Source organism: Elephantulus edwardii, unplaced genomic scaffold, assembly GCF_000299155.1.
Source record: "Elephantulus edwardii isolate Elephantulus edwardi_28Jun2011 unplaced genomic scaffold, EleEdw1.0 scaffold00017, whole genome shotgun sequence".
In the NCBI taxonomy this organism is placed as follows: Eukaryota; Metazoa; Chordata; class Mammalia; order Macroscelidea; family Macroscelididae; genus Elephantulus; species Elephantulus edwardii.
In genome coordinates, this window is record NW_006399767.1 from 4754308 (window position 1) to 4780568 (window position 26261).

The window sequence follows — 26261 nt, forward strand, 5'->3', positions numbered from 1 at the left end:
CTATGAGTTGGTTTTGACTTGACTGCAGTGAGCAATGAATGAGTGGCAGATTAAATTAGCAGGCTTTTTAAAAGTATCTCTTGCTAACCAAACAAAGTAAGTTAGTGAGTTTTATTCCTTTCTTGAATATTCTTTAAATAGTTGAACTCTTCTTTAATTATGGACAGAAGAAAAACTTCTTTCTGAAAGACAGCTAGTTGCAAAATTCATACTTGTGAAGCAAATAGAGCTAAAAAGCTCACACTGATCCTGAAGGACAGAGTAGAGTGTCTACTCTATAAGGTTTCCAAGGCTGTAAATCTTTACATAAGCAAACTTCCTGTCTTTCTTCATGGAACAAGAGATGGGTTCCAACCACCAATATTTTTGTTACTAACCAAACACTCTAATCACATCACTGTGACACCAGTGTTCATTTGAAGCATATCATCACAGCTGTTTCTTCTGCATTTATAAAATTATACCATCGTATATTAGATTTGAATTTACTTAACTAAATGGTTCTTGATTTTAAGTGAGCTGAAGTTGTTTGAAATGAAAATGAAGACACTGATCATCTCATATGCGATATGACTAGTTTCGTTTCCTGTTTTGTATTATCAAGTGGAGTAAAATTCTGGACTTTTATAACTATTTTAGATTGTCTTTCTTCTGGGGAATTGGGATGAACTTTTACATGGAAATAGCAAAGATGAGAGCTGGAAGAAGACTGTGGGCTCACTTAATAGAGCAGATGTTTCAGCCTAAAAACTCTAAATCTCTTCTTCTAAGAGCACACTGCCAGACATCAGGATGGTCGCTTACTGAACAGGTATTGGTGTAATTTAAATTATAGCATTTACTGGTCGTAACTTTTACATCTAAGAAGTGTAACAAAGTCCACAGCTGACTTAAGACCTTCTCTGCTAATATATGAATATTATTAAGTATTCTTAAGCAAAATGCATGGTATAATTTTGTACTTATATTTTAATGATAATCAACAATTAAAAAAGAAGCTTTTCTGCAACCTAGTTACTGCTATATTTCTCATTTTACTATTTTATGATCTTTTTTTGGTTTTTCTATATTATTTTTCATAGTTGTAAACCCTATAAAGCATTTTTATATATATTTTTTTACTTGTAGTCATTTTTTCCATAGAGCCTTCATCATTTTATATATCTTTGTAAAATACTGCATCAAGTAAATGTGGACAGTATGGTGATTTTTTTTTTTTAGTTGACTTTCACTAAACATTTACTGTGCTACTGTTGGTCGCTGCTGTCAAGTTGGCCCCAAATTCTTAGCAATTTTCGTGTCCAATGAGACTGAACTATTCTCAGATTTTTCCTTTACTAATTTTCAGATATAGATCCCAAAGTCTTTTTTCCCATTCTATCTTCATCTGGAAACCCCGCTAAAACCTATTCTATATCCTGACAACATGTAAGCTTTCACTCCGAGAAGGGTAGTCGCTGAGTTTAGGTGATCTGGACCAGGAGTCAAACTCAGGTTTCCTAAATGAAAGATGAGGATTTTCCCATTGAACCATCTTTGCTTTGGTTTGTCTCTTTTATTGACCCTTTTGGAGAACCATTTCCTGTTCTTGTCGATGGTTTGACTTGTTTTTCTGTTTTTTATCCCAATGATGTTAGCTCATGTCCTTATTAATTTCCTTTCTTCTAGAGATTGTGGGGGTGTATTACTGTTCTTTTTGTATTTTATGGAGATGTTGAGTTAGGTCATTAATTTGCTTCTTTCTTCCTTTTTCATGTGTTTGCTTATTGCTATGAATTGCCCCTTGAGGACTACCTTAACTGTATACTAAAGGTTTTGATATTTTGTTTCAAGGAACATTTTTGTTTCTTATGTTTCTTCTACAACCCAATAGTGCTCTGGTTTTGTTGTGTACCATCAAGTCAGAACCGACCATAGCTTACCCTCTGGTAGGTTTACAGAGACAGTTAATTGCAAGGGAAGGGGATTGCCCTTCTGCACATCAATGCATTTCTTTTGCCTTCCTGTCTCTAGGGCATTCACTGGCTCTGCAATATATTCTGCTTTATTTCAAGAAGGCAATGTTTGAGGCTTTCTGCTCGAACTTGTCTGCTGCTTACGCGACATTATGGAAAGTTTTTCTTGGTGTGTGTTATTCCATTTCTGTAGTATTTGCATAGGTTGTTGGTAACACTTAATCTATATGAAGTTTTTGATGAGATGCAGGCTTAAAGTATTTTTTTTTGTGAGCGAGGACACCTTGCTCTACTGTAGGTCTTTTTTGGCCCTGTGCAGCACGAAAGCTCACCATTCCTAAAGACCTTCAGGTCTTCTCTTGTCTGCAGAGCAGCCCTGCACAAATCTTGCTTGAGTGTGGCCTGCCTCTCTTAAAGTCCATTGTTGTCCTTGATGTCAGAGGCAGGACCAGTTTCCTCAACTGATGCAGTTACTCTCTATGTGAACTGAAAGCCCCTACCTCCTAGCACCTCAGTGTCCTCTCTAGTCAAGTGCAGCTTAGGTCGAGTCTCTCACCTTAAGTGAGGTCCACCTCTCCTAAAGGCTGTTATTGTCCTTGGTGATGTGGCCTGTGGCCAACATCCCCAGGTGATGGAATTTCTCCTCAGGGACACAGGCAGCACCCTTCAGCACCCTCCTCTCGCCCTCTCTAGTCCAGTGTAGAATTGGGAACGTTTCTCACCTGAGTGATGTCCTCTCCTGAAGTCCATTGTTGTCCTTGGTGGTTGGTGGTGACCATCTTCCCCAACTAATTCACTTTCTCTTCAGGAAGGTACAGGCATCTGCCTCCCCACACCCCCCTCTAAGTTACACACAGCCTAAGTGTGTTCTGTTATTGTGTCACGTAGAATCAAAACACCCAGAGCTGACCCTCCCTCAGGTTTTCAGAGGCAGTTAATTGCATGGGAGGAGATGGCCCATCCTACGACCTGTTTATCAGTTGTTCTTATAGGCTCTTCTGTTATTTGAGGAAAAGGTGAGCCGCACAAGTGTGTTTTTCCTAGGTTCAAGTGGTGATTAAGGGCCATAGTTTTAGGGTTCCTCCGGTTTTTATCAGAACTATGTTGTGTACCCTCAGTTTGAACTGACCCATATTTGACCCTGCTGCAGATTTTCAGAGGCAGTTTATTTGTATGGGAGTAGATTGCCCATCTTGCTCCTGTGGGACAGCTCATAGATTCCGACCACATTCCGTGGAGTTGGCAATGCAATTCTTTGTTTCTAAGCCAACGCCACCAGAGCTCCCTGTCAATAACTGTTAGCCTGGCTATTTATATGGTTTTGAATTTTGCTGAGTATTTTTCACCCACTCTAATTGGAATTTTGTGCTTGATCCCTGTTAGAGCCATCATCTATGGTAGCCAGACACTATCTAGTTATTGTCTAAAGATTGTCAGTAAGTTAATCTTTAAGATGTAAAATAAGTTCAAATTGTTTTTGAATATCAATGTATTAAACCTGCTTTTTTATATGTGTGTCTAATCATCGTCACAGGTGATTAGGCTCCCTCTAGTGGTTAACACTGCTAAGAGCACAAATAGATCTGTCCTGGAGAGGGTGAAAAACAAGCTGCTACTTGTAGGCAAGGATTTTGAATGTCCGTCTGGCATGCTTTGGGCATGTTGTCAGGAGAGATCAGTCCCCAGAGAAGGATTTCATGCTTGGAAATATGGAGGGACAGTTTAAGAGAGAAAGATTCTAGATGAGATAGGTTGACTCAGTAACGGGCAATGGGGATAGATGTGTAGGAGACAATGAAATTGTCTCAAGACAGAGCAGGTTTCAGAGTTATTGTACACAGGGTCACTATGAGCCAGAGGCAACTCGATGCAAATAAAAATAACAACAATGTTTAACATGATAAAATAATGTAATTATTAGCTCTGTTTTAAAAACAGAATATGTGGTAATGTGGAAGTAGAAATCATACTTGAATTAAACTGTCTTAAACAATTTGAAGTTAAAATTTTTAAACCAAAGCTCTCCATGTATGTATCTATGAATGTCTATAATATGATTATGTATTTAAATGAGTGTATAAACCGTCTTTATTATTGCTTGTATCACTTGATAATTAAACATAACTTTATTCCATTAAACATATTGTGTAATAATAATATACCCTATTTGAAGGACAACTTCAGGTCCTTCAAATGGATAAATACAGATTTCAGGTTTAGAACAAATTATTTTTGCCTTACTTCATTATTTTTACAATGTGAAGGAAAAGAAGTTCAAAGAAGGCAAATGTTTTGACCAAATCATAATTGAGTATATTATAAATTTAGTTAATTTCTCACAGGCCATTGTTCATCCATTTTGGGAATCATTTATCCAGTGCCTACATACACAAAACAGGCACTGGATTATACATCAAGGTAATTATTAAATAATTAGGAAATAATACATTTTTTTACTTGCAGCTTCTCATAATCTAAATGAAAAAAATATATGTTTGTATTATACTGATAAAATAGTATTTCAAGAGTAGGATAGAAAGAAGAAGCAACATTTGAGGTATATATGAATGGTTGTTGTTGTGTACTGTCAAGTTGGAACTGTACTTGAACTGTAAGGAACAGTATTTTGGTACCTACATACAGATTGAGAACTCTGGTGGCCTATTGGGAAGAAGCTGTGTTGCAATTCCAAAGGCAGGAGATTTGAATCAATCAGCTACTCCACTGGAGAAAGATGGAGAATCTCCTCCCATGCATTTTACTGTCTCTTGAAAACCCTCTGGAAGGTCAGTTCTGACTGGAAGGTACACACCTACAGCAACAACCTACAGATTAGATACTTTGACTCCATATTATTCATTTGTCTGTCTATATTTGTTTGATAAGCCTGACATTGACTTTGCCTTAGAAAGTATGTAGACTGCTTATTATTACTGTCTCAAATTAAAATATACATGGACTATTTTCTCATTTTGCCTTTGGTTATTTACAACATGTTTTAGGATCCTTATAATAACATCATTCGTACTGCAATAGAAGCAATGGCAGCAGTGTTTGGAGGGACTCAGTCTTTGCACACGAATTCATTTGATGAAGCCTTGGGTTTGCCAACTGTCAAGAGTGCTCGAATTGCCAGAAACACCCAGATCATCATTCAAGAAGAGTCTGGGATTCCCAAAGTAGCCGATCCTTGGGGAGGTTCATATATGATGGAATCTCTCACTAATGATGTGTATGATGCTGCCTTGAAGGTCAGTTTCTTTTACTTTTAACTTTGCTTTCAAAATGTTATAAAATATTTTAGGGACAAGATAGACATCGAAGTTCATCTTGTAGAGTCCTACAAGAAATACAGTTTAACAATACATTTTTATTTGTTTTAAATTACTTAACTTGTTTTTAAAAAATATAAAAATGTTGATAACAAAAACCGTAGTTGTTTGCCTACCATTTCTTTCATTCTGCTTCGTGGAGTCAGCTACCAAACCTTCCGCTGTGTAGTCAAAAATAAATATTTATTATGAAGAAATGATGTGATCATACCTTTTTCCCCAAATTTTGAATGAGAGGTTTTGTGTTTTCCAGAATATGCTGGTTAGTTGTTTATTGTCTTTGCAAACAACTTCAGTAGACACAATTTCTAATGAGTGGCCTACATGTCACATTTCCTTAAGAAGTATTACATTTATTAATAAAATAATAAACATTTAATATAGTAGTTTGTGATACCATTATATGTTCATGTAGTTGATAATTTTTTTGTGTTCTCTTATGGTTTTATGCATCTGTGTTTATTATTAGCTCATAAATGAAATTGAAGAAATGGGGGGAATGGCCAAAGCTGTAGCTGAGGGGATACCCAAACTAAAAATTGAAGAATGTGCTGCTCGAAGACAAGCTAGAATAGATTCTGGTAAGATAAAGTCGGCAAGTTTACATATAAAATTTAATATTTTTATGACTATGGCAATTTGTTGATAACATAGATAGAAAATGAAATTAGTAAAATAATTCTCATTGTTATATAAATATGTATGTTTGTATGCATAAAAGCATATATGCAACTTGAAAAAATATTGTTGTTATGTACTGTCAAGTTGCCTGTGATTCATAGCAACCCTTTGTATAACAGGTCTGAACCGTGCTCTATCCTGAGCCCACATTATTGTCTCTGACACAGCTTTACCCCAGTCAGTCAATCCATCTCATTGAGAGTCTTCCTTTTCTGCTTTGTCCCTCCACCCTTCCAAACTTGATGTCCTTTTCCAAGGTCCCTCCTTGCAGCATGCCCAAAGTATGTCACAAGGAATTTCAGAATCCCTGTTTGAACAAGCATATATACAGATTATGTGCTTTTATGCTCTTTATTAGTATGTATGTGTATCACTAATATTTTGAAGACAACAGTATTTTTTTTAGGATATTGTTGTTGGTATGTGCTGTCAAGTTGCTTGCAACTCATAGCGACTCTATGTACAAGAGCCCTAAACCCTGCCCTATCCTGTGCTAAACTCATTGTCTCTGACACACCTCATTGTCTCCACTACACCAGTCACTAAATAAATCCATCTCATCGAGGGTCTTCCTTTCCTGCATTGTCCCTTCACTCTCCTAAACATGATGTCTACTCTCCAGACAAAATTTCAGAATCCTTGACTCCAAGGAGCAGCACGGCTTCACCCTCTCCAAGACAAACCTGTTTGTTCTCCTAGCAGTCCAATTCCAATGCAGAGCACAATGACCTTTAATATTGTTGTCTTCAGAGACCAGAATAAGAGCTGCATAGTAAAGTGGACTGGGGAGACTGTATAACAATGAAATTATTTTTTCCCCCCCAAGGAAAAAAGTAGACTGGGGAAAAGGGGATGCAGGGAGGAAAATGTACAACAATGAATGAATGGAAATTCAAGTTCTTTATAAACTTTCATTAAAATCTCAGTTTAAAAAAGCACAAAAAAGTTTGTTTAAGAAAGAAATAAATGCACTAGAGCTGCTGCTGTTATTGTTTCTTTTGGCATTATTCAAAGAGATTTTGTCAGAAATTCTAGAAAAGTATATAGTTTGAGAACATCATAAAAGTCTCCTTTTAAAGAAATATGTATCCTTCACCTCATATCCTCCTCTCAGTTTGGGGTTGCACTTCCTATTGAATTTATAGGAAACCCTGGTGTGCTAGTGGGTAGGGAGTTACGCTGCCACCTCAAAGGTAGACAATTTGAATCCACCAGCTTCTCCACAGGAGGAAGATGGTCACTTTCACTCCATCTGATTTATTGCTTCTGAAAAACTGCTGGAGGGTCTGCTATGAGTTGGCTCCAACTTGGTGGCAATGAGTTGAGTTAAATTTATATTAAGGGAGTTGGAACTTTATTAAGGTCACTTATAAATATTAAGGTTCTAAGGAAAAACATGATAATCAGGACTTTGCTGTTAGGCACGTATTTGTGAATATAAGGTACACAATTATTTTCTTCTGGGGAATTTACAGGTTCTGAAGTTATTGTTGGCGTAAATAAGTACCAACTGGAGAAAGAGGAATCTGTGGAAGTTTTGGCTATTGATAACACTTCAGTACGTAACAAACAGATTGAAAAACTCAAGAAGGTACAGTCAACGTTCTTAATTGAGTACATTCTGTGTTGTGGACAATAGCTATACCCTTTTATTGATCTGTTTAATACATAGTCAACCCATGAGGTGGATATTAGTTTCATCCTTTTAAAAATAAGACACTAAAGATACATTAAGAAACTTGCTCAGGACAAAATAATTAGGGAGGTAGGACTCATATTTTGGTTTACGGACACCAAAACCTCTTACTGTTAAACCATGATACCTGCTTCTGTGAAAATTACATGTTATTATAAAATCTGTTTCATAATAGTGATACCTTTCTTAATTTACAGATTAGGAACTAAGGTTTCAACCATTATATAACTCAAAGTTAAAAAACAAAGGTCAGAGCTAATTTTGAATTTCTTACTGTAATTTCTTTTCTCTAGAATTTAATTACTGATAGTTCTGTGAATCACTTACTCTCTGATTTTTTAAAAAATAAATTCAAAACATATTTGGTAGCTCTTCTTTTTGTCCTTGTTAGCAGCTATTGAATCCATTCTACCTCATGACAACTCATCTATGTAGAATCGATCTCCTCCATAGGATTGCCCCAGCTGCGAAACTTGAAAGCAAAGCACCCTCTCTGGGTGAATTCAACCCACTAGCCTTGTAGCTCCCAGGTGAACAGCTGTTTGTGTCAGCAAGGTACTCTGGTAGTGACTGACCAATTCAAACCCACTGTCTGCTTCATGGGAGAAAGATTTAAAGCTTTAGAAACCCTAGAGGCTATCCGACTCTGTTCTATATATAGGCTCACTACGAGTTGAAATCTGTGTGATGGCAATGAGTTTGTATTTCAATGATTGTAATATGGGGAATATTAGTAATAGTTACCATTTCTTGTTAGCTACACTTTGTGTTAGGGACTCTTAATGAATTACTGTTTTCATGTATGCCCAGTCCCATCGTGCACACGGCTGTCAAGATTCAGGGACTGATTGGACAGCAGCTAACAACAAAAAATACTCAAATAATTATAATAAATAAACTCATCTTGGGATGACAAGGGAGTTCTGGTGGCATGGTGAGGAAAGAGCTGTGCTACAACTGCAAAAGCATGTGGTTTGAATCCACCAGTTGCTCTGTGGGATAGAAATGGGCAGTCTCCTCCTCACATGCCAGAGCTCCTTAACATTTATCAGGTATCCTAGTTCAATTAGAAAACATTTATAAATAGTAACTAGTATTTGAGTGAGGGCCCAGGGAACTCTGGTAGCCTACTGAGAAGGAATACACTGTCTTCCCAAAGGCACATGGTTCAAATCCACCAGATGCTCTACTGGAGAAAGATGAGCAGTCTCCTCCCATGCAATGCGATTAAACTACCCCTGAAAGCCTGCTGGAAGGTCAGCTGTGAGTTGGTTCTGGTTCGATGGTACACAACATTACTTGAATTGAATAGCCTGTGTGTTAAGGGATAATCCTTTCTCATAAAACCTATTAATACATGTTAATGATTGAATTAAAGGCATAGAAATATTACTTTGACTAAAAAATAGAATTTGCATATGTGCTTATTTTCTTGAACAATAACTCTCTACATTTGTTTTTATGTGCCATCAAGTCACCTGCGACTCATAGCAGCCCTATGTTCAGTAACTCTGAACCTTGCCTTTTCTTGAGCCAGTCTCACTCCCTCCTACATACTTCCCCTTGTTACTCCAGTTACTGTGTTAATCCATCTCATCGATGTTCTTCCTCTCCTGCACTGTGCCTCCACCTTTCCGAGCATGATGTCCTTCTCCAAGGACTGGTCCCTCCTGGCTGCAGGCTCAAAGTATGTCAGATGGGGCTTCAAAATCCTTGCCTTAAAGGAGCAGCTTGCTTAATATTATTACCTTTATAACATTAGGACTTTGTGAGTTCCTGTTTGCTTAGGATTTATATTTCTTATTCCTTATCAACTCAGCCTATTGTGATTTAGTCAGAATTGACTCAGATGATTTTTCAGCTGATTTTCCAAGGCTGTAAATTGCCTGGGAAGAGATTGCCCAAAAATTGTCCTCAGAGCAACTAGTAGATTTGAACTTCAAGAGATGTGTGACCTTTAGGTTAGCAGTGAGAACCCTCTTCAGAAATCCCTTTTAATCCTTATAGAAACCATATTATTATTTTCATCAATTCCATCTGACAGAGAAGGCAGTTGATATGGAGAGCTAATAATTTTCTTAAGGCTACTTAGTTAGGAAATGTTACAGCTAGAAATTGAATTCATATTTGACTCCTGTGGTTGTGCTCTGAATTTCATACTAGTGCATTTCTAACCTTTTTTTACCATGACACAAAGGAAAAAGAAAATACATTTTTTGTTACATGCTCACAAGACTGCAGCATGCATGTGCATAAGATGGAAGTGAAAAACTGTACTTTCCCAACTATGTTTCCTATTCTATTTTAATCCTTTAAAAATGCTTGTTGCTGGGGCAGGGCAGGGGGCGTGGGGAAGGTGGAAAGGGGGGCAGGAAGAAAAGTGCAACAATGAATGAATGGAAATCCAAAGTCTGTAAATTTTCATTAATATTAATAATAAAAATTAAAAACAACAAAGTGAAAAGAAAATAAAAAAAAGTTTGTTGCAGTCCACTAAATATGTATCACAATCCATAAGTGGGTTGTGACTTGCAACTGAGAATAAAGATCAAAAAAAGTGCAGACAGTTTATAAGAAAAAGGTAAACACTTTTTCACTTTCTTGGGTAATTTGGAGTTGAGTTTCCTTTACCTTTACTGTAAGTTTTGTATCCTGATTCTTCCAGATAATGCATGAGGTTAGTAATTTTTTGAGCAGTGTATTTTAGGTAGTTTTACAAGTGGTGGAACATGTTAAGGGTTAATTAACTTTTTTTAGGCATATTCAGAGCTAGGATACAGAGGAAGAGTTTTGTTGAGTTTTTTATTGCTTCTGTCTCCATCTGCTTTTCTCTGTTATCTATAAATACAAGGAATAGCAGTGTCTATTCTTATTGTGTCTACTATATTGTTAGCTAAGGGAGAGTCTTAAAATATAAATAAAATATTTACCAGATTCTGATCTATTATTTCTCTTCCTCGTTGCTGTTAACTTTTATTGTGTCTTTTAAAATACAAAGATCCATTTAGTGTCTTGCGTCATTGCAGATGCCTGAGTAATGTGTACTACTTGGCTCAGCACTATCACTTATTATCATGCTGCTTAATTCTGATTTATCAAAGTAACCTCAAACTTAACCTTAAATGTTTATTGAATGAGTGAATGAACTGAAACCTTGGTTTTGTATTCATCCCTTCATTTTCTCTCCTGTTATTGAATGTAGGATTTTGAAAGTATTTCTATATGTTGTATATCAAAGTCTGTTTTGCTGATCAGTTTTGTTCCCTGCTTGCTTACACTGTTCCTGTCTTTTGCCTTTACACAGGTCAAATCCAGCAGGGATCAAGCTTTGGCTGAACGGTGTCTGGCTGCACTCACGGCTTGTGCTGCCAGCGGAGATGGAAATATTCTGGCCCTGGCTGTGGATGCAGCTCGAGCGAGGTAAGGATATAAAATTTGGAGATGTCCAATTTCTATATGTTGGGCAGTTTAGGTTTTCAAAGTATAAAAGAAAACCCTATATGTCATATGAACCTAAAGGAAAACAGTAGAAACCAACATAAATTTATTTTTCCTAAATATCTGTGTATTTAGAACATATAGTATGTATTTCACTTTAGTTCCGGTCATTTGCCATATTAAAATAAGCCGATTTCACTGACTTTTCAAGTTGAAAGTCTATATACTCCAGAATATGTTTTACCTACTACTTTGCTATTTCTCCAATTAAAATGTCTTGAGGTGAAGATGACAGTTGACAGTAAAATATTGCTGTCATTCCATTGCTTTTGAGATTTTCATAGTAGTGAAGCAACCAGAATGGCAATGAAACTGGCCTGTTCCAGTCTTCACTGTTCTCTTGTTATGTACTCTTTTGAGTACCACTGGACCAGCAGACAACATCATGATAGATGAAGAAATAATTGAAATTGTCAGAGATTTCATTTTACTTGCATCCACAATCAACTCCTACGGTAACAGCAGTCAAAAGATGTGTTGCTTTGGGAAAACATGAGTTTCTCCAAAGTGCTAAAAAGTAAGCATGTCAATTTAAAGACTAAGGTGTACCTAATCTAAACCATCTCATTTGCTTCCTATGTATCTGAAAGTTGGAAAGTGAATAAGGGAGTTCTGGTGGCCTAGTGGCAAGAAGCTGCACTGTAATCCCAGAAGCATGTGGTTCAAATCTACTGGAGAAGGAGGGGCAATCTCCTCCTGTGCCAGTCAGATCCGATTTGACAGTACACACACAAAAAAATAGTAAAATAAAAATTAAAAAAAAAAGTTGGACAGTGAATAAGGATGACAGAAAAAGAATGGATGCTCTTGAATTGTAGTCTTAGAAAAGAGTACTGCACACCTTATGAACTGTGAAAAATAACAAACCAATCTGTTCTGGATTAAGTGCAATTAGCATGCTCATTAAAAGCAAGGATGGTGAAACGTTGTCCTACGTATTTGGGGCATGTTGTCAGGAGGGGCCAATCCTTGGGAAAAGAGATGATGCTGGGTGGGCGGTCAGAGAAAGAGAGAATAACACTATCAGATGGACTGACAGTGAGTGTAGCAGTGGGTTTGAGCATGTCAGTGAGGATGGCACAGGACAGGGCAAGGTTCAGGTCTGTTTTGCATAGGATCACCACTGTTCTTAATCGAGTTGATATTACCTGACAACAACAGTGCTAGTCTCTTAATTCTTGTTCAATTCTTGGCCTATTGCACTTGGTTTTCCACTTTATTTTCACTTTACTAAGTTTTCTTAACTAGTAAAGAGTCATATTTTTTTTCACATAAAATGTGCTCTTTAAGTCGTGTGCCCATGTATAAAATGCATACAGCATGTATAGGAAATTGCACAAGGATTGTGTATTTTGCAAAAACCATATAACATGCTCATTATGCATACAAGATGTCATATTTCTAACTTTATTTGATATTAAAATGAATCAATATTTTTATCTCAAACTAGTGACTTTAACAGAATCTCCATTTAATATTTCAGATGTACAGTTGGAGAAATCACAGATGCCATGAAAAAGGTCTATGGTGAACATAGAGCTAATGATCGGATGGTGAGTGGAGCTTATCGCCAGGAATTTGGAGAAAGTAAAGAGATATCCTTTGCTATCAAGAGGTAATATATGAGATTTCTTAAATCAGTATATTATTTTTTCTGTTCATAATCCCCATAAATCTACCAACAGCTTGATTTTCTCACATGCCCCTTGAAAGATTCTTGAATTGACTTTCTTGTTGATCTGCAGTTTTACTATTTAGCATTATTTGGAACTTTAACAATATAATCTCCTTTAAACGTTTCTTGTTTGTTTAATCAAACTAACTCTTGTACTGCTTTATTGCCACTAAGCTTATATCTAATCTGCTTGCTATTTTGTTGTTGTTGTTTTTGATGTTGTTTACCATATCGTTGGAACTGACCCATAGCAGACCCTCTGGCAGGTTTTTCAGAGGCAGTTAATCATATGGGAAGAGATTGCCTATCCTCCCGCAGAGCAGCTGGTGGTGGCCTTGAACCATGTGCCTTCAGGATTGCAGCGTGGTTTCTTGCCACTAGGCTACCAGAGCTTGCTATTTTAGACTTTATTATTTTAAGTTAATGTATATTGTTAAATTCCTAAATCATTATAATGTCCTGCTTTGTCAATTTGAAAATAAAAACGTTTCATAAATGAAATTAATCTTTAGAGAACTGGCATTTATAATTACCATATGACATTCAAATATAAACCAGTACGATTGCATAATAAATGGCTTTGGTGTGATGGCCTTCTCATCCTTTGTAGCAAAATTCCCACTAAAAATTTTATGTCAGTATTACTTACTAGATAAGTATCAACATAATCAAAGTTACAGAAGTAACAGAAAGGTAAGATTTTACTTTACATAAAATAAATATATTTTTGCATATTGAGTATAAATTTGTTAATTTTTATAAGCAAACATTTGATTATATACCAATATAAAATGAGGTATTTATTGTATTTATACTAGAGAAATCCATGCTTAACGGTAAGTAAGATATGCACAATCCAAAACACCTGATGAACCATGTATGTATAAATGACACCTGTAAGTCTATGTTTAACTGTGTGTACTGTTTCCTGGAGACTGGCACAAGAAGGTGGAAAGTTATTTTCTCATCTTGCTTCACTTCGATTCTCTCAGTTTTTATTTTACAAGGTTTGCCATTTTTCAGATTTCTCTAGAAGGGAGAAATAATAAGCATATATCCAGGCCATTATGGAAATAATAAACATATCTAAGCTGTAACAGAAATATAATATAGGGATTGAAATATATGTAAACATATCAGGTATTTTTCAAATAATATGGAAAGGTTTAGTGTAAATAACTTAGGCTTCAATATGGATTGAAAGTCAACAGCAAAAAGACAAAAAGATTCTCACCACTGAGCCAATTGGCAGGACCATGATGGATGGAGAAGAGATTGAAGTTGTTAACAGTTACAGCTTGCTTGACTCCACAGTCAGCAAACACTCTAATACCAGCAGTCAGGAAATCAAAAGACTAATTGCATTGGGAAAATTTACTGTCAGGGACCTCTCCAGTAAACTGAAAAGCAATAATGTCATTCTTTAAACTAAGGTGCATCTAATCCAGGCCAGGGTCTTCGTAATTACTTGCTATTTATCAGAGAGCTGGACAATGACTAAGGATGACAGAAGAATTGATGCCTTCAAATTTTGATGCTAGAGAAGTCTTGAACATACCATGGACTGCCAAGAAAACAAATTGGTCTTTCTTGGAGAAGGTGAAACCAAACCTCTCCTTGGAGACTAGGATTTTGAAACTCTATCTCATATACTTTGGGCACATGTCCAGGAGGGACTAGTTTGTGGGTAAGGACGTCATGCTTGGAAGGGTGGAGCTACAGCTAGGAGAAGATGACCTCGGATGAGATGGATTGATACAGTATCTGAGGCAGTGGGGTTAGGTGTGTCGGATCAGTGAGACTGGCTCAGGACAGGGCAGGCTTCAGAGCTGCTGTACTTAGGGTTGCTATGGATCACAGGTCACTTGACAGCAAATAGCAACAACCACCACCTTTTGTTATGATTTAACTATTTGTATTTTGAAATGTCTCTTAGGGTTCACAGCTTCATGGAACGTGAAGGTCGCAGACCTCGTCTTCTTGTGGCAAAAATGGGACAAGATGGTCATGACAGAGGAGCAAAAGTTATTGCTACAGGCTTTGCTGATCTTGGTTTTGATGTCGACATAGGCCCTCTTTTTCAGGTACTAAAAAATGTTGAGGGGAATTTAAAAAACATGCCATCAGTCATACTAGAATTAGCTGTTGCACATACTGAAAAATAGTCAAGTAAATATAAACCTTCACAGTAAATATATATAAAGTTGTGCAAGATGAACACATTCTACAATGTCTTTCTTTTTTTAATGTATGGAGTCCCGTGAACTTCAATACAATTAAATATTTGCTTTAATGTACTTCAGACTTTGTTAAAGTATATTTTGGTTCAGAAATAATAGTTTATTAGACTTTGAAATTTAATATTACTTTCAAAGACTTTATTTTAGTGCTCATTGAGATTTGACCTTTATTTTGTGGGAAAGAGAGTGCATATCTGGCTAATGGAATTGTTTTGAGAGGGAAGTGAAACCCAAGAGTGAACTCATTTTATAAGTAGATTTTTTACTATTTGCTATTATGTTCTTTAATCACAGAAGATTAAACTAAGGAGGAAAAATAATTTGTTGATTTAATAGCAGTTTTTCAGGGATCTGGTGGCCTAGTGGCAAGAAGCTGTGCTTTAGTCCCAAAGGCACATGGTTTGAGTCCACCAGCCTTTCCTTGGAAGAAGGATGGGCTATCTACTCCCATGCAATTAACTACCTCTGAACACCCACTGGAAGGTCAGCTATGGTTTTATTCCGACTCGATGGTACACAACAACAACAATAGCAGTCTTGAGCACCATATAAATGATACTAAATGCTTCTATAAAAATGGATGTCATTTGCCATTAGACATAATGTACAGTGATTTGAAACAGGGAAACAAGAGGAGGATGCGGCCAAGAATGAAAGGAAATAGAATCATAGGACTAAAAACAAAAAAAGCAGCATATCAAGGAGAAGGAAATGACAGTATTACATACTACAGTTAGGTCATCTAAGTTATGGGCTGAAGAATAATCAGGAAAGAGGTAGGCCTTTCCCTAGTAAGGTAGTAAACTTTCCTGAATAGGCTTAGTCTTTATAGAATAACCTTTAAGATATCCCCTTTCTTACTGATTTTTTTTAAAAAAAATATAGACCCTAGAAAGTCTATAGGAAACTGTTATTCACAAGGCTGAGCTTCTGGATATATATTCTACATGAGTTGCTTGGTAAGCACACATACATTTTTAGGGATACTTGTTCACTAGAGCCATGGTAGCACAGTGAGTCAGCAGTTGTGTACAAAAGGAGATGCTAGATGTTTAAACCCACTACCTGCTCCACAGGAAGAAGATGTTGCGGTGTGTTTCTGTAATTATTTATAGCCTTGGAAATTCTATGAGGCACTTCTACTTCTCCTTTCCTGTGGGGATGTTATCAACTTGATGACAAAAGATATTGTGGTTTATGGCAGACTTTGTAAGTTGTTGTTGTTGTTGTTGTTATGTGCCATCGAGTCGCTTGCGACTCATAGCGACCCTATGTACAAGAGCTTTAAATGCTGTTCTATCCTGTGCCAACCTAGCCATCTCAAATGCACTTATTCCCACCGCTCCAGTCACAGAATCGATCCATCTCACCAAAGGTCTTCCTCTCCTTCGCTGCCCCTCCACTCTGCCAAACATGGTGTCCCTCTCCAAGGACCAGTCCCTCCTTGCAACGTGTCCAAAATATGTCAGAAGAAGCTTCAGAATCCTTGACTGTAGGGAACACTCTGGCTTCACCCTCTCCAGGACAAACCTGTTTGTTCTCCTAGCAGTCCATGGTATATTCAACACTCTTCTCCAGCACCACAGCTCAAAGGCATCAATGCTCTTTCTATCAACCCTATTCACTGTCCAACTCTCTGATGCATAGCACATAATTGCAAAGACTATAGCCCGGATCAGGCGCACCTTAGTCTCCAGCCTGACATTGTTGCTCTTCAGTACTCTTGAGAGGTCCCTCACAGCCAACTTTCCCAATGCAATTTGTCTCCTGATTTCCTCGCTGCTGTTACCAAGAGTGTTGACTGTGGAGCCAAGTAAATTAAAACTGTTAACTATCTCAATCTCTTCACCATCCATGCTGATGCTGCCGATTGGTCCAGTGGTTAGAATCTTTGTTTTCTTAACATTTAGCTTCAATCCATACAGGAGGCTGTAGTCCTTGATCTTCTGCAGCAAGCGCCTCAGGTCCTCCTCAGTTTCAGCAAGCAGGGTTGTGTCATCTGCATAACGCAGGTTGTTGATGATTCTTCCACCAATCCTGATTACTTCAGTCTTCCTACATTGAATACTGTCTCATTCTGTTTTAAAACTTGTACTTTGGACTTTGTGGTTCAAATATTTACTTTTTAACCAATACTGTAACCTGATAATTTGTATCACATAAACTCAAATTCATTACCATTGAGATGGAACAACACACACTGACCCTCCACTGAAGCTGAAAATCACACAGGAGGAGTTTGCCCATCTTTCTTCTGTGTAACTGCTGGTGGATAGAGAGGTGCATGTTTTAGGTTAGCATCTCAATTCCCTACATCAATAAATGTTTATGGATAATACAACAGACTCTCATTGCTACTTAAAAAGAAATTATAATAACAAGAGATAATATGTGTTAGTCAGCCTACTTTGCTTTAAATTGTTTTTGAGAACTTTTTATTTGTGCATGTTTAATCTAATTGAGGATTTTTAGTGCTAAACATGAAGTCCCTGGGTGAAACATTTTGTTACAGAACCTTATGGCTCACAGTTCTGCTTTGGTCTACATGGAGTCATCATGAGATGGGGTTAACTGTAATGCACCTGCTTAATACCAGAAGGAAATCTATCATTAGGTGTTTATTGTACCAGTAATGAGTTATTTATACTGTTTAGACACCTCGTGAAGTGGCGCAGCAGGCTGTGGATGCAGACGTGCATGCTGTGGGTGTGAGCACCTTAGCGGCTGGTCATAAAACCTTAGTTCCTGAGCTCATCAAAGAACTCGGTTCCCTTGGACGGCCAGATATTCTTGTCATGTGTGGAGGCGTCATACCACCACAGGTATTTTCTAGCTCTTACATGTTTCTGGTTCAATGAAGAGACTCTGAGTAAGCGTAACATATGTATGGTTTCATTCTACTGGATATTTGTAATGAAAATTGTGAAAGATTTGTTGTTGTTGTTATTGTTATATGTTGTTATATAGTGACCTTATGTACAACAGACCTAAACCCTGCTCTTTTCCTTGCCAGTCTCACTGTCTCTGACACACCCATCCTGATTAACCTAGTCACTGAATCAATCCACCTCATACAGGGTCTTCTTCTCCAGAGTTGTCCCTCGACCCTTCCAAACATAACGTCTTTTTCCAAGGACTGATCCCTCCTTACATCATGTCCAAAGTATGTCAGAGGAAGCTTCAGAATCTTTGCCTCCAAGAAGCAGCCAGTTTAATCCTCTCCAGGATGAATCTGTTTGTTTTCCTAGCAGTCCATGGTACCCTCAATACTCTTCTCCAGCACCACAGCTCAAAGTCATCAATTTTCCTTCTATCCTCCGTAGACATTGTCCAGCTCTCTGACACATAGCAAGTGATTGCAAAGACTATGGCCTGTATCAGGCACACCTTCATCTCCAGAGTGACACCATTGCTCTTCAGTACTTCAGAGAGGTCCCTAACAGCAGACTTTCCCATTGCAATACGTCTTTTAATTTCCTGGCTGCTGGTGCCAAGAGTGTTGACTATGGCATCAGGCAAACTAAACTTGTGAACGATCTCAATCTCTTTACCATCCATCCTGATGCTGCCAATTAGCCCAGTGGTGAGAATCTTTGTGTTCTTGATATTAAGCTTCAATCCATATTGAAGGCTGTGTCCTTGTCCTTCTGCAGGAAGTGCTTCATGTCCTCATCATTTATCTTGTATTTAAAAATATCTTCACCAACTCAGACGTAAATGCAGTCAGCTTGTTCTGATAATTATGAGTTGAATGGGGAAGAGGTGAATGCTTGGCCAAATATTTGAGTTCTCTTAGGAAAGGAGAAATGGATGCTAGGTAGATAATCAGTGATGTCACATAGTTTATTAATGAGGATGTTTCTTTTCTAGTCAGGTAAAATAATTAGTTAGAAGATAAACAGTGTCTGTTTTCAATAACTTATTGCTGTTAGGTGCCATTGAATATGTTTCCCAGCGAACCTGTGAACAACAGATCTGAACCCTGTCCTATCCTGTGTCATCCTCACACTCTCTGGCACTGGAGCCCATTGCTGCAGTCACGTGTCAGTCAATCTGGTTGAGAGTCTTCCATTCTTTTGCCATCCCTACACCTTTCCAAGCATAATGTTCCTCTCCAGGGACTAGCATCGTGCCCAAAGTATGTGAGACTAAATTTTATAATTTGGACTTCTTTATAATTTTTGGGTTTTAATAAAAAGTTAAAATTACTGAGCTATATGAGAGGCTACACTAGGCACTCTTCATAGATGCTACAGAAGCTCCACCAGGAACCTGCCTATGAAATAAGACATTGTTTCCAGGATCTTCATATGATTTTTCCTCTACTGTCATTCAATATAGAAAAGTGAATGTATCCACTCTTATACAATGAGAAAATATCTATGGATGAGACTCTAAGATTGATAACAGAATAGGGTTAAAGAACAAACTACATATCGTTTTTTTCTCTAACCACATAGAACTTCCATGATATTACCAACCAACACACAGCTGCTTTGGTTCTCACACTTGGCTGTTACATTCATGTAGTCTATTGTTTGGAAAAGTAAAGGCTTTTTATTCTTTACTGCTGTCTATCTATGGAATACATACATCTGTATTATGGGTTTTGAGGCTGAAATACCTAAACTTTTAGTTATGATACAAAAATTTAAGAGCCAAATAATTAAGTGGCACAACATATTTGAGTTAAAATATGAGTTGAGAAAAAAAAACTTTAGGCCTATTATATAAGTGAGCTGACATTTTTAAGAAATACATTTTGAACAAGTTGTATTACCCTCTGGATATTTGAATTGTTTGGAACATCTGTAGGTGTATACTTTTCCCCCATGAGCATAAAAGGCTGTTTTCTCTAATGACATCCTTTCAAATATAGCAGCCAACACCTATGTATTTTTCTTGAAATTTGTTTTCACTGAATTGAAAACCACCTAGCTTTTACATTAGAAGGCACTGATAAATGATGGTTAATCAAAAGGCATAGCCCTGCCATTGGGAAGCTGTTCATTTCTGCGATGCAATTAAGTAAAGATGATCTATTTAAAGTGCTGTGAGTATGTTGTCAGGAGGGGCCAGTCCCTGGAGAAAGATACCAAGTTTTGTAGAGGGTCAGAAAATAAAAAGAAGAGCCTCAGTGCCTGCAGCAGTGGGCTCTGTCATAGCATTAGTTAGGAGACTGACACAGGACTGGCAGTGTTTCATTCTATTACACATAGTGTTGTTTGCTGTAAAGCACTATTGATTGACAGCATCTAACAGCAACAGCATTCTTACCAGTGTCCTGTTACCATAATCATGCTCTTTTAACCCTTTAGCAACAGCAGTCTCCAGATACTTTAGGAAAATGTAGCAGCCTCATGCTGCATATTCCCATCATTAGATCAAGTTAAGGTCTTTCTTCTAGATTTGGAACCAACTTACAGTGTGTTTTCAGAAACTAAATGGCATAGGAGGAGATAGCCAGCTTTTCTTCCATGGAGCTGCTGGTGTGTTTGAGCTGCTTGCCTTTGAGTTGGCAACACATCTCTTTACCTTTAAGCCACCAGAGAGCCCCTATCATGAAGTAGATAGTGTGATATTCCAAAAGGAACTTAATGGCACATGAAGAACACATGTCCAATGTCTTTAGCCTTTCTCAAACCAAACCCAAAGCTAACAGCTTATTATTTTCAAATCCTGTCTCTTGGTAACGCCCTATGTTCCAGAATGAAACTGCTCTACAAGGTTCTCTTAGTTTAAATCTTTATGGGAGAAAATATCTAAGTTTTTTTTTTTTTTTTCTTGGCACTACAGGTTGGATTTCAATGTCTAGTTTTTAGGTGGTTGTTATGTGCTTTCGAGTCACCTGTAACTCATAGTGACCCTATGTAAAACAGCCCTAAACTCTTTCCTGTCCTGTGCCAATATCACTATCTCCGACACACCTACCCCCATTACCCCTGTCACTGAATCAATGCATCTCATCGAGGGTCTTCCTCTCCTGCGCTATCCCTCCACTCTCCCAAACATGATGTCCATCTCCAAGGACTGGTCCCTCCTTGTAATATGTCCAAAGTATGTCAGACGAAGCTTCAGAATGCTTGCCTCCAAGGAGCAGCCCTTTTTAACCTTCTTCAGGTGGAACCTATTTGTTTTCTTAGCAGTCCATGGTACATTCAAACTCTTCTCCAATACCACAGCTCAAAGGCATCAGTTCTCCTTCTATCATCCCTAGTTATTATCCAGCTCTCTTATGCATAGCAAGTGATTGCAAAGACTATAGCATGTACCAGGCACACCTTAGTCTCCACAGTGACACCATTACTCTTCAGTACCCTGGAGAGGTCCCTAACAGCAGACTTTCCCATCACAATATGTCTTTTAATTTCCTGGCTGCTGGTGCCAAGAGTGTCGTCTGTGGAGCCAAGCAAACAAAAACAGTGAACAATCTCAATCTCTTCACCACCCATCATGATGCTGCCAATTGTCCCAGTGGCAAAAATCTTTGTTTTCTTGACCTTGAGCCTCAATCCATACTGAAGACGGCAGTCCCTGACCTGCCACAGCAAGTACTTTAGGTCCTCCTCAGTTTCAGCAACCAGGGTTGTGTCATCTGCATAACACAGACTGTTGATGAGTCTTCCTCCAATTCTGATGTCACATTCCTCCTCATAGACCCCAGCCTCACAGATAATCTGTTCTGCATATTGGTTGAAAAGGTATGGAGATAGAATGCATCCCTGGCGTACACCCTTCCCAATTTTCAACCATGCAGAGTTTCCTTGCCCAGTTCTGATGTCTGCCTCCTGGTTCAAGTATAGGTTTCACATTAGCACAATCAAGTGTTCTGGGATGCCCATTCTTCTCAGAGTCAGCCACAGTTAGTTATGATCCACACAGTCAAATGCCTTTGCATAATCGATGAAACAAAGATAGACATTCTTCTGGTACTCCTTGCTTTCAGCCACGATCCATCTAACATCAGCTACAACATCCCTAGTGCCACAACCCTGTCTAAACCCAGCCTGTACTTCTGTTATTTCTCTGTTGATATGTTGTTCCAGTTGTTTTTTTATAATATTCAGCTTATTGATATGTACTATCAAGTCAGAACCAACTTATAGCTGACCCTCCAGCAGGCTTTCAGAGGACATAAAGTGCATGATAAGAGTTATTAACTTTTTGCCCTTGAGCTCAACTCCTTAACACTAAGCCAGAGTCCTCTTTTATGTTAGTAGTCAAGCACAAATAATTTTCACTTTTCATTAGCCATCTGAAATTTAGACAGTAACTAAGGGTGACAGAAGAAGAATGAATGCCTTTGAGGTTTGTTGGAGAAGAGTATTGAATATTCCACAGGGTGCCAAGAGAACAGAGAGGTCTGTCTTGGAGAAAGTGCAACCAAAGTGCTCCTTGGAAGCAAGGACATGGTGAACCTGCATCTTCTATACTTTGGACATGCTTTCTTAAGAGGGGATAGTTGTTGGAGAAGAACATCAGGTTTCAAAAGATGGAGAGGCAGACCCTTTATAAGATGTATTGTCAAAGTGACTGTAGCAGTAGGTTCAGCTGTGTTGGATGGTAAGGATGGCATTGGATAGGGTGGGTTTCAGATCTATCTTTTTCATAGATTCACTATGAATTATACTTGACATGAGGACACATAACAATCACAGCATTAATCACTGAGGAGATACAAATAAAAGCTATAGTGAGATGCTCCTACTTGCTTCAGTCACTCACTAATTGCCGTACACTCAGAATTGACTCATAACTGACTTTCCAGCAGATTTTCAAAGACTGTAAATCACAGGGAAGGAGATTGCCCATCATTCTTCCATAGAGCTGCTGGTGTATTTAAAACCACCAAAGAGGTACCACCTTTGAGTTAACCATGGTTTTTTCAGTTACTTTCTATGCAACTGAAAGTTGATCTTTGAGTGAGGATGACTGAAGAAAATTGATGCCTTTGATTTGTGATATTGGAGAAGAGTACTGATTACCCTGTGAACTGCCAAGAGAACAGATACGTCTTGGAGAAAGTGCAGCCACAGTGCTCCTTGGAGGCATAGATGATAAAGCTGTGTCTCAACGTATTTTGGGCATGTTCCTGTAAGAGGCAATTCCATGGAGAGGGACATCATGTTTGGAAAGGTGGAGGGTGAGCAAAGGAGAGGAAGACTCTCAACCAGATGGATTGACACAGTGACTTCTGAAATGGGCTCAAGGATGGCACAGGGTAGAACAGGGTTCAGATCTGTTGTTCATTGGGTTGCTATTAGTTCTACTTAACAGCACCGAACAAGAACAGCAAGCAACATGCCCAAAGTTTATGAGGCAAACTATGTGGTCTGAATCAGGCACACTTTAGTCTTCAAACTGGCATCATTGCTTCTCTATAATTTGGAGAGGTCCCTAACTATAAACTTCCCCAGTGCAATATGTCTCCTGATCTACTGACTGTTGGATCAGCGTATTGATTGTGGATCCAAATAAAATGAAGTTGACAGTCTCAGTCTTTGCTTCATGATGCCTTGCAGTCCAATGGAGAGGATTTTTGTTTTGGTTTTTTTAATATTGAGATGCAATCCATATTGAAGGCTGCAGTGTTTAACCTTCTCCTCACTTTCAGCAAGCAAGGTTGCGTTATCCGCATAGTGAAGGTATTAAAGAATCTTACTCCAATCCTAATACACATTTCATAGAGTCCAGCTTCTTGAATAATTTGCTTAGTATACAGAGAGAGAAGATACAATACTGATGCATACCTTTCCTAATTTTAAACCATGTAGTGTTCTCCTGCTTTGTTCACACATTAAGCATCTTGGTCTAGTTTGAGGTTTCGCATAAGCACAATTAAGTGCTTTGGAATTCCTATTCTTCTCAATGTTAGCCATAATGTGTTATGACCCATACAGACAAATGCCTTTGCATAGTCAATAAAGCACAAATAGACATTTGTCTGGTATTCTTTGCTTTCAGACAGGATCCATCTGACATCTGCAGTGCTATCCCTGGTACCATTCCAGGTAGTTCCCTAACTATGTACTGTTATGTAGCATCTGACTGAGCATAATGGCATATATTGAACACTTTTCTGAATCTACAGTCTACACCGATGTTACCAGCAGTTAGGCGATCAGAAGAGGTATTGCACTGAGAAAGTGTCTAGTCAGGGACCTCTCCAAATTATTGAGGAGCAATGATATCAATTTGAGGTCTAAGGTGTGCCAGATTCAGGCCATGGTCTTTTCAATCACTTGCCATGCATCTGAGAGCTGGGCAATGAATAAGGATGATTGAAGAAGAATTGATGCCTTTGTGCTGTGACGTTGGAGAAGAGTACTAACTATCCCATGGACAGCCAAAAAAGGACAAACAGATAAGTCTTGGAGGCAAAGATGATAAAGCTTCGTCTCATATGTTGCTAGGAGAGGCTGATCCCTGGAGAGGAACAGCGTACCTGAAAGGTAGAGGGATGGCAAAGGAAAGACAGACCCTCAAAGCCAGATGGATTGACACAGTGCCTAGTGCAATGGGCTCGAGTGTGTCAGAAATTGTGAGGATGCCACAGGATAGGACAGGGTTCAGATCTGTTGTTCAGAGGGTCACTATGGATAGTACTCAACTCCACGGCACCTAACAACAACAACATGTACAAGCTGTTCATAATACAAAAATAAGTAAACTACTCTCTACTCTCAAAGTTGTACATACCGTTTGTGCTCAACTAGGAAGTAACCCGAAGGCTGATAGATTGGAATCCATTCAGCAGCACCATTCAAAACAGTCCTTTTTTATAAATTTCTTTATATCAGTGCCTGCTGATGTAAAGATAATAACCAAGAAAATCTTGCAGAGCTGTTCTAATCCAGGAAGCATGGAGTTGCTGTCGGTCAGAATTGATTTCTTGATAATGGGGTTTTGGGCTTGACTTTTTTTCTTGTTCTTAAGAAGCTCATAGACTCAGAGAAGACCACATTCAATAAGATATTCTAATGCCATTTTAGAGTTGTATTATTGCAATAGTATAATATTACAAGGATGTAATAGAGAAAGAGAAGAAATAGTGGTGAATAATTAGCATGATGCACTTTATCATGCAAATGTAACCACTTCTGAGGGTGTCAAAGGATACTGGAATAAAAAGCGTAAACCAGATTCTGCTGGTATGTGTGATCACTGTAGTGGATATAAATCAGGGCTAACACTTGTTTGAGAGTTATATTTCCTGATGTTAAACAACCTATAGTCAAGAGCACCGTATGTGACCTGGACACCTTTTTTCAAACCTTGTCCATGTTTGAGATAAATTAACCAGCAGTAGCAGCATCAAAGGATAAAATTGGGAGCAGAGGAGAATGACTTAATATTCAGTTATAGGGACTTCTGTTCCATCATGATGTTAAGTTTAAATTACCAGCACTAGCTGTAGAGTATCTGCGAGGGAATCTAAGGTGCCTTGTGAACTCAGAGCTATAATCTGATAATTTAACACAGACAAGTACTGAAAATTCAGATGAGGAAAAAATTACAGTTTAGGGCACAGAAATTCTCCCCCACAACAACACCCTATTTGAACGTTTGGGAAATTGATGAATGTGTTCTGCTTCTTACGATGATTTAAGTTTGGAAGGTGGTAATGTGAGTTACTTATTAGTTGTGGTGTCTATCAAAAGAATGGAAGTAATATTTTAGTCCCAAGTGCCAATGGTGTACCAGCTGAGTAAACTTTGAATATTGAGGACAGAGAGGAAAAGATAAGTCTTGTTGTTTTATTGAATGAAAATATTGCCTCTTCTGCTAATTAAACACAATTCTTTCAACAGGATTATGAATTTCTCTTTGATGTTGGAGTTTCCAATGTATTTGGTCCTGGGACTCGAATTCCAAAAGCTGCAGTTCAAGTGCTTGATGATATTGAGAAGTGTTTGGAAAAGAAACAACAGTCAATATAAAACTCTGTATTCATTATTTTTTTTCTTCAAGTATTTAAAAAATTCTGATCAGTAATAAGGAAAAGCCATGTCTTCAGTTTAATTCTGTACCTGATAAACATTTTTCCTGAAAACTTTACATTAAAATACCTGACTTGTGAAATGTGGTCATGCTATAAGTACATGTGCATAACTTTGCTTTTAAAATTTACAAAGATTAAAAATTCTTTGTGTTACATATCTAGCATGTTAAAAAAAATTTAGA

At 37.9% G+C, this 26261-nt stretch overlaps 1 protein-coding gene across 1 annotated transcript in view; it reads left to right on the forward strand.

Annotated features, from left to right (window-relative positions):
* Positions 1-26188, forward strand: part of MUT (methylmalonyl CoA mutase) — a 35035-nt gene extending 8847 nt beyond the window's left edge. The window contains exons 4-12 of the mRNA XM_006881922.1: positions 640-811; positions 4958-5206; positions 5757-5868; positions 7444-7559; positions 10969-11084; positions 12646-12777; positions 14774-14921; positions 17732-17899; positions 25889-26188. Of these exons, the coding sequence (XP_006881984.1) occupies positions 640-811; positions 4958-5206; positions 5757-5868; positions 7444-7559; positions 10969-11084; positions 12646-12777; positions 14774-14921; positions 17732-17899; positions 25889-26017 (1342 nt within the window). The 3' untranslated portion in view covers positions 26018-26188. The remainder of the gene's footprint in view (positions 1-639; positions 812-4957; positions 5207-5756; positions 5869-7443; positions 7560-10968; positions 11085-12645; positions 12778-14773; positions 14922-17731; positions 17900-25888) is intronic.
* Positions 26189-26261: the final 73 nt, after the last annotated feature.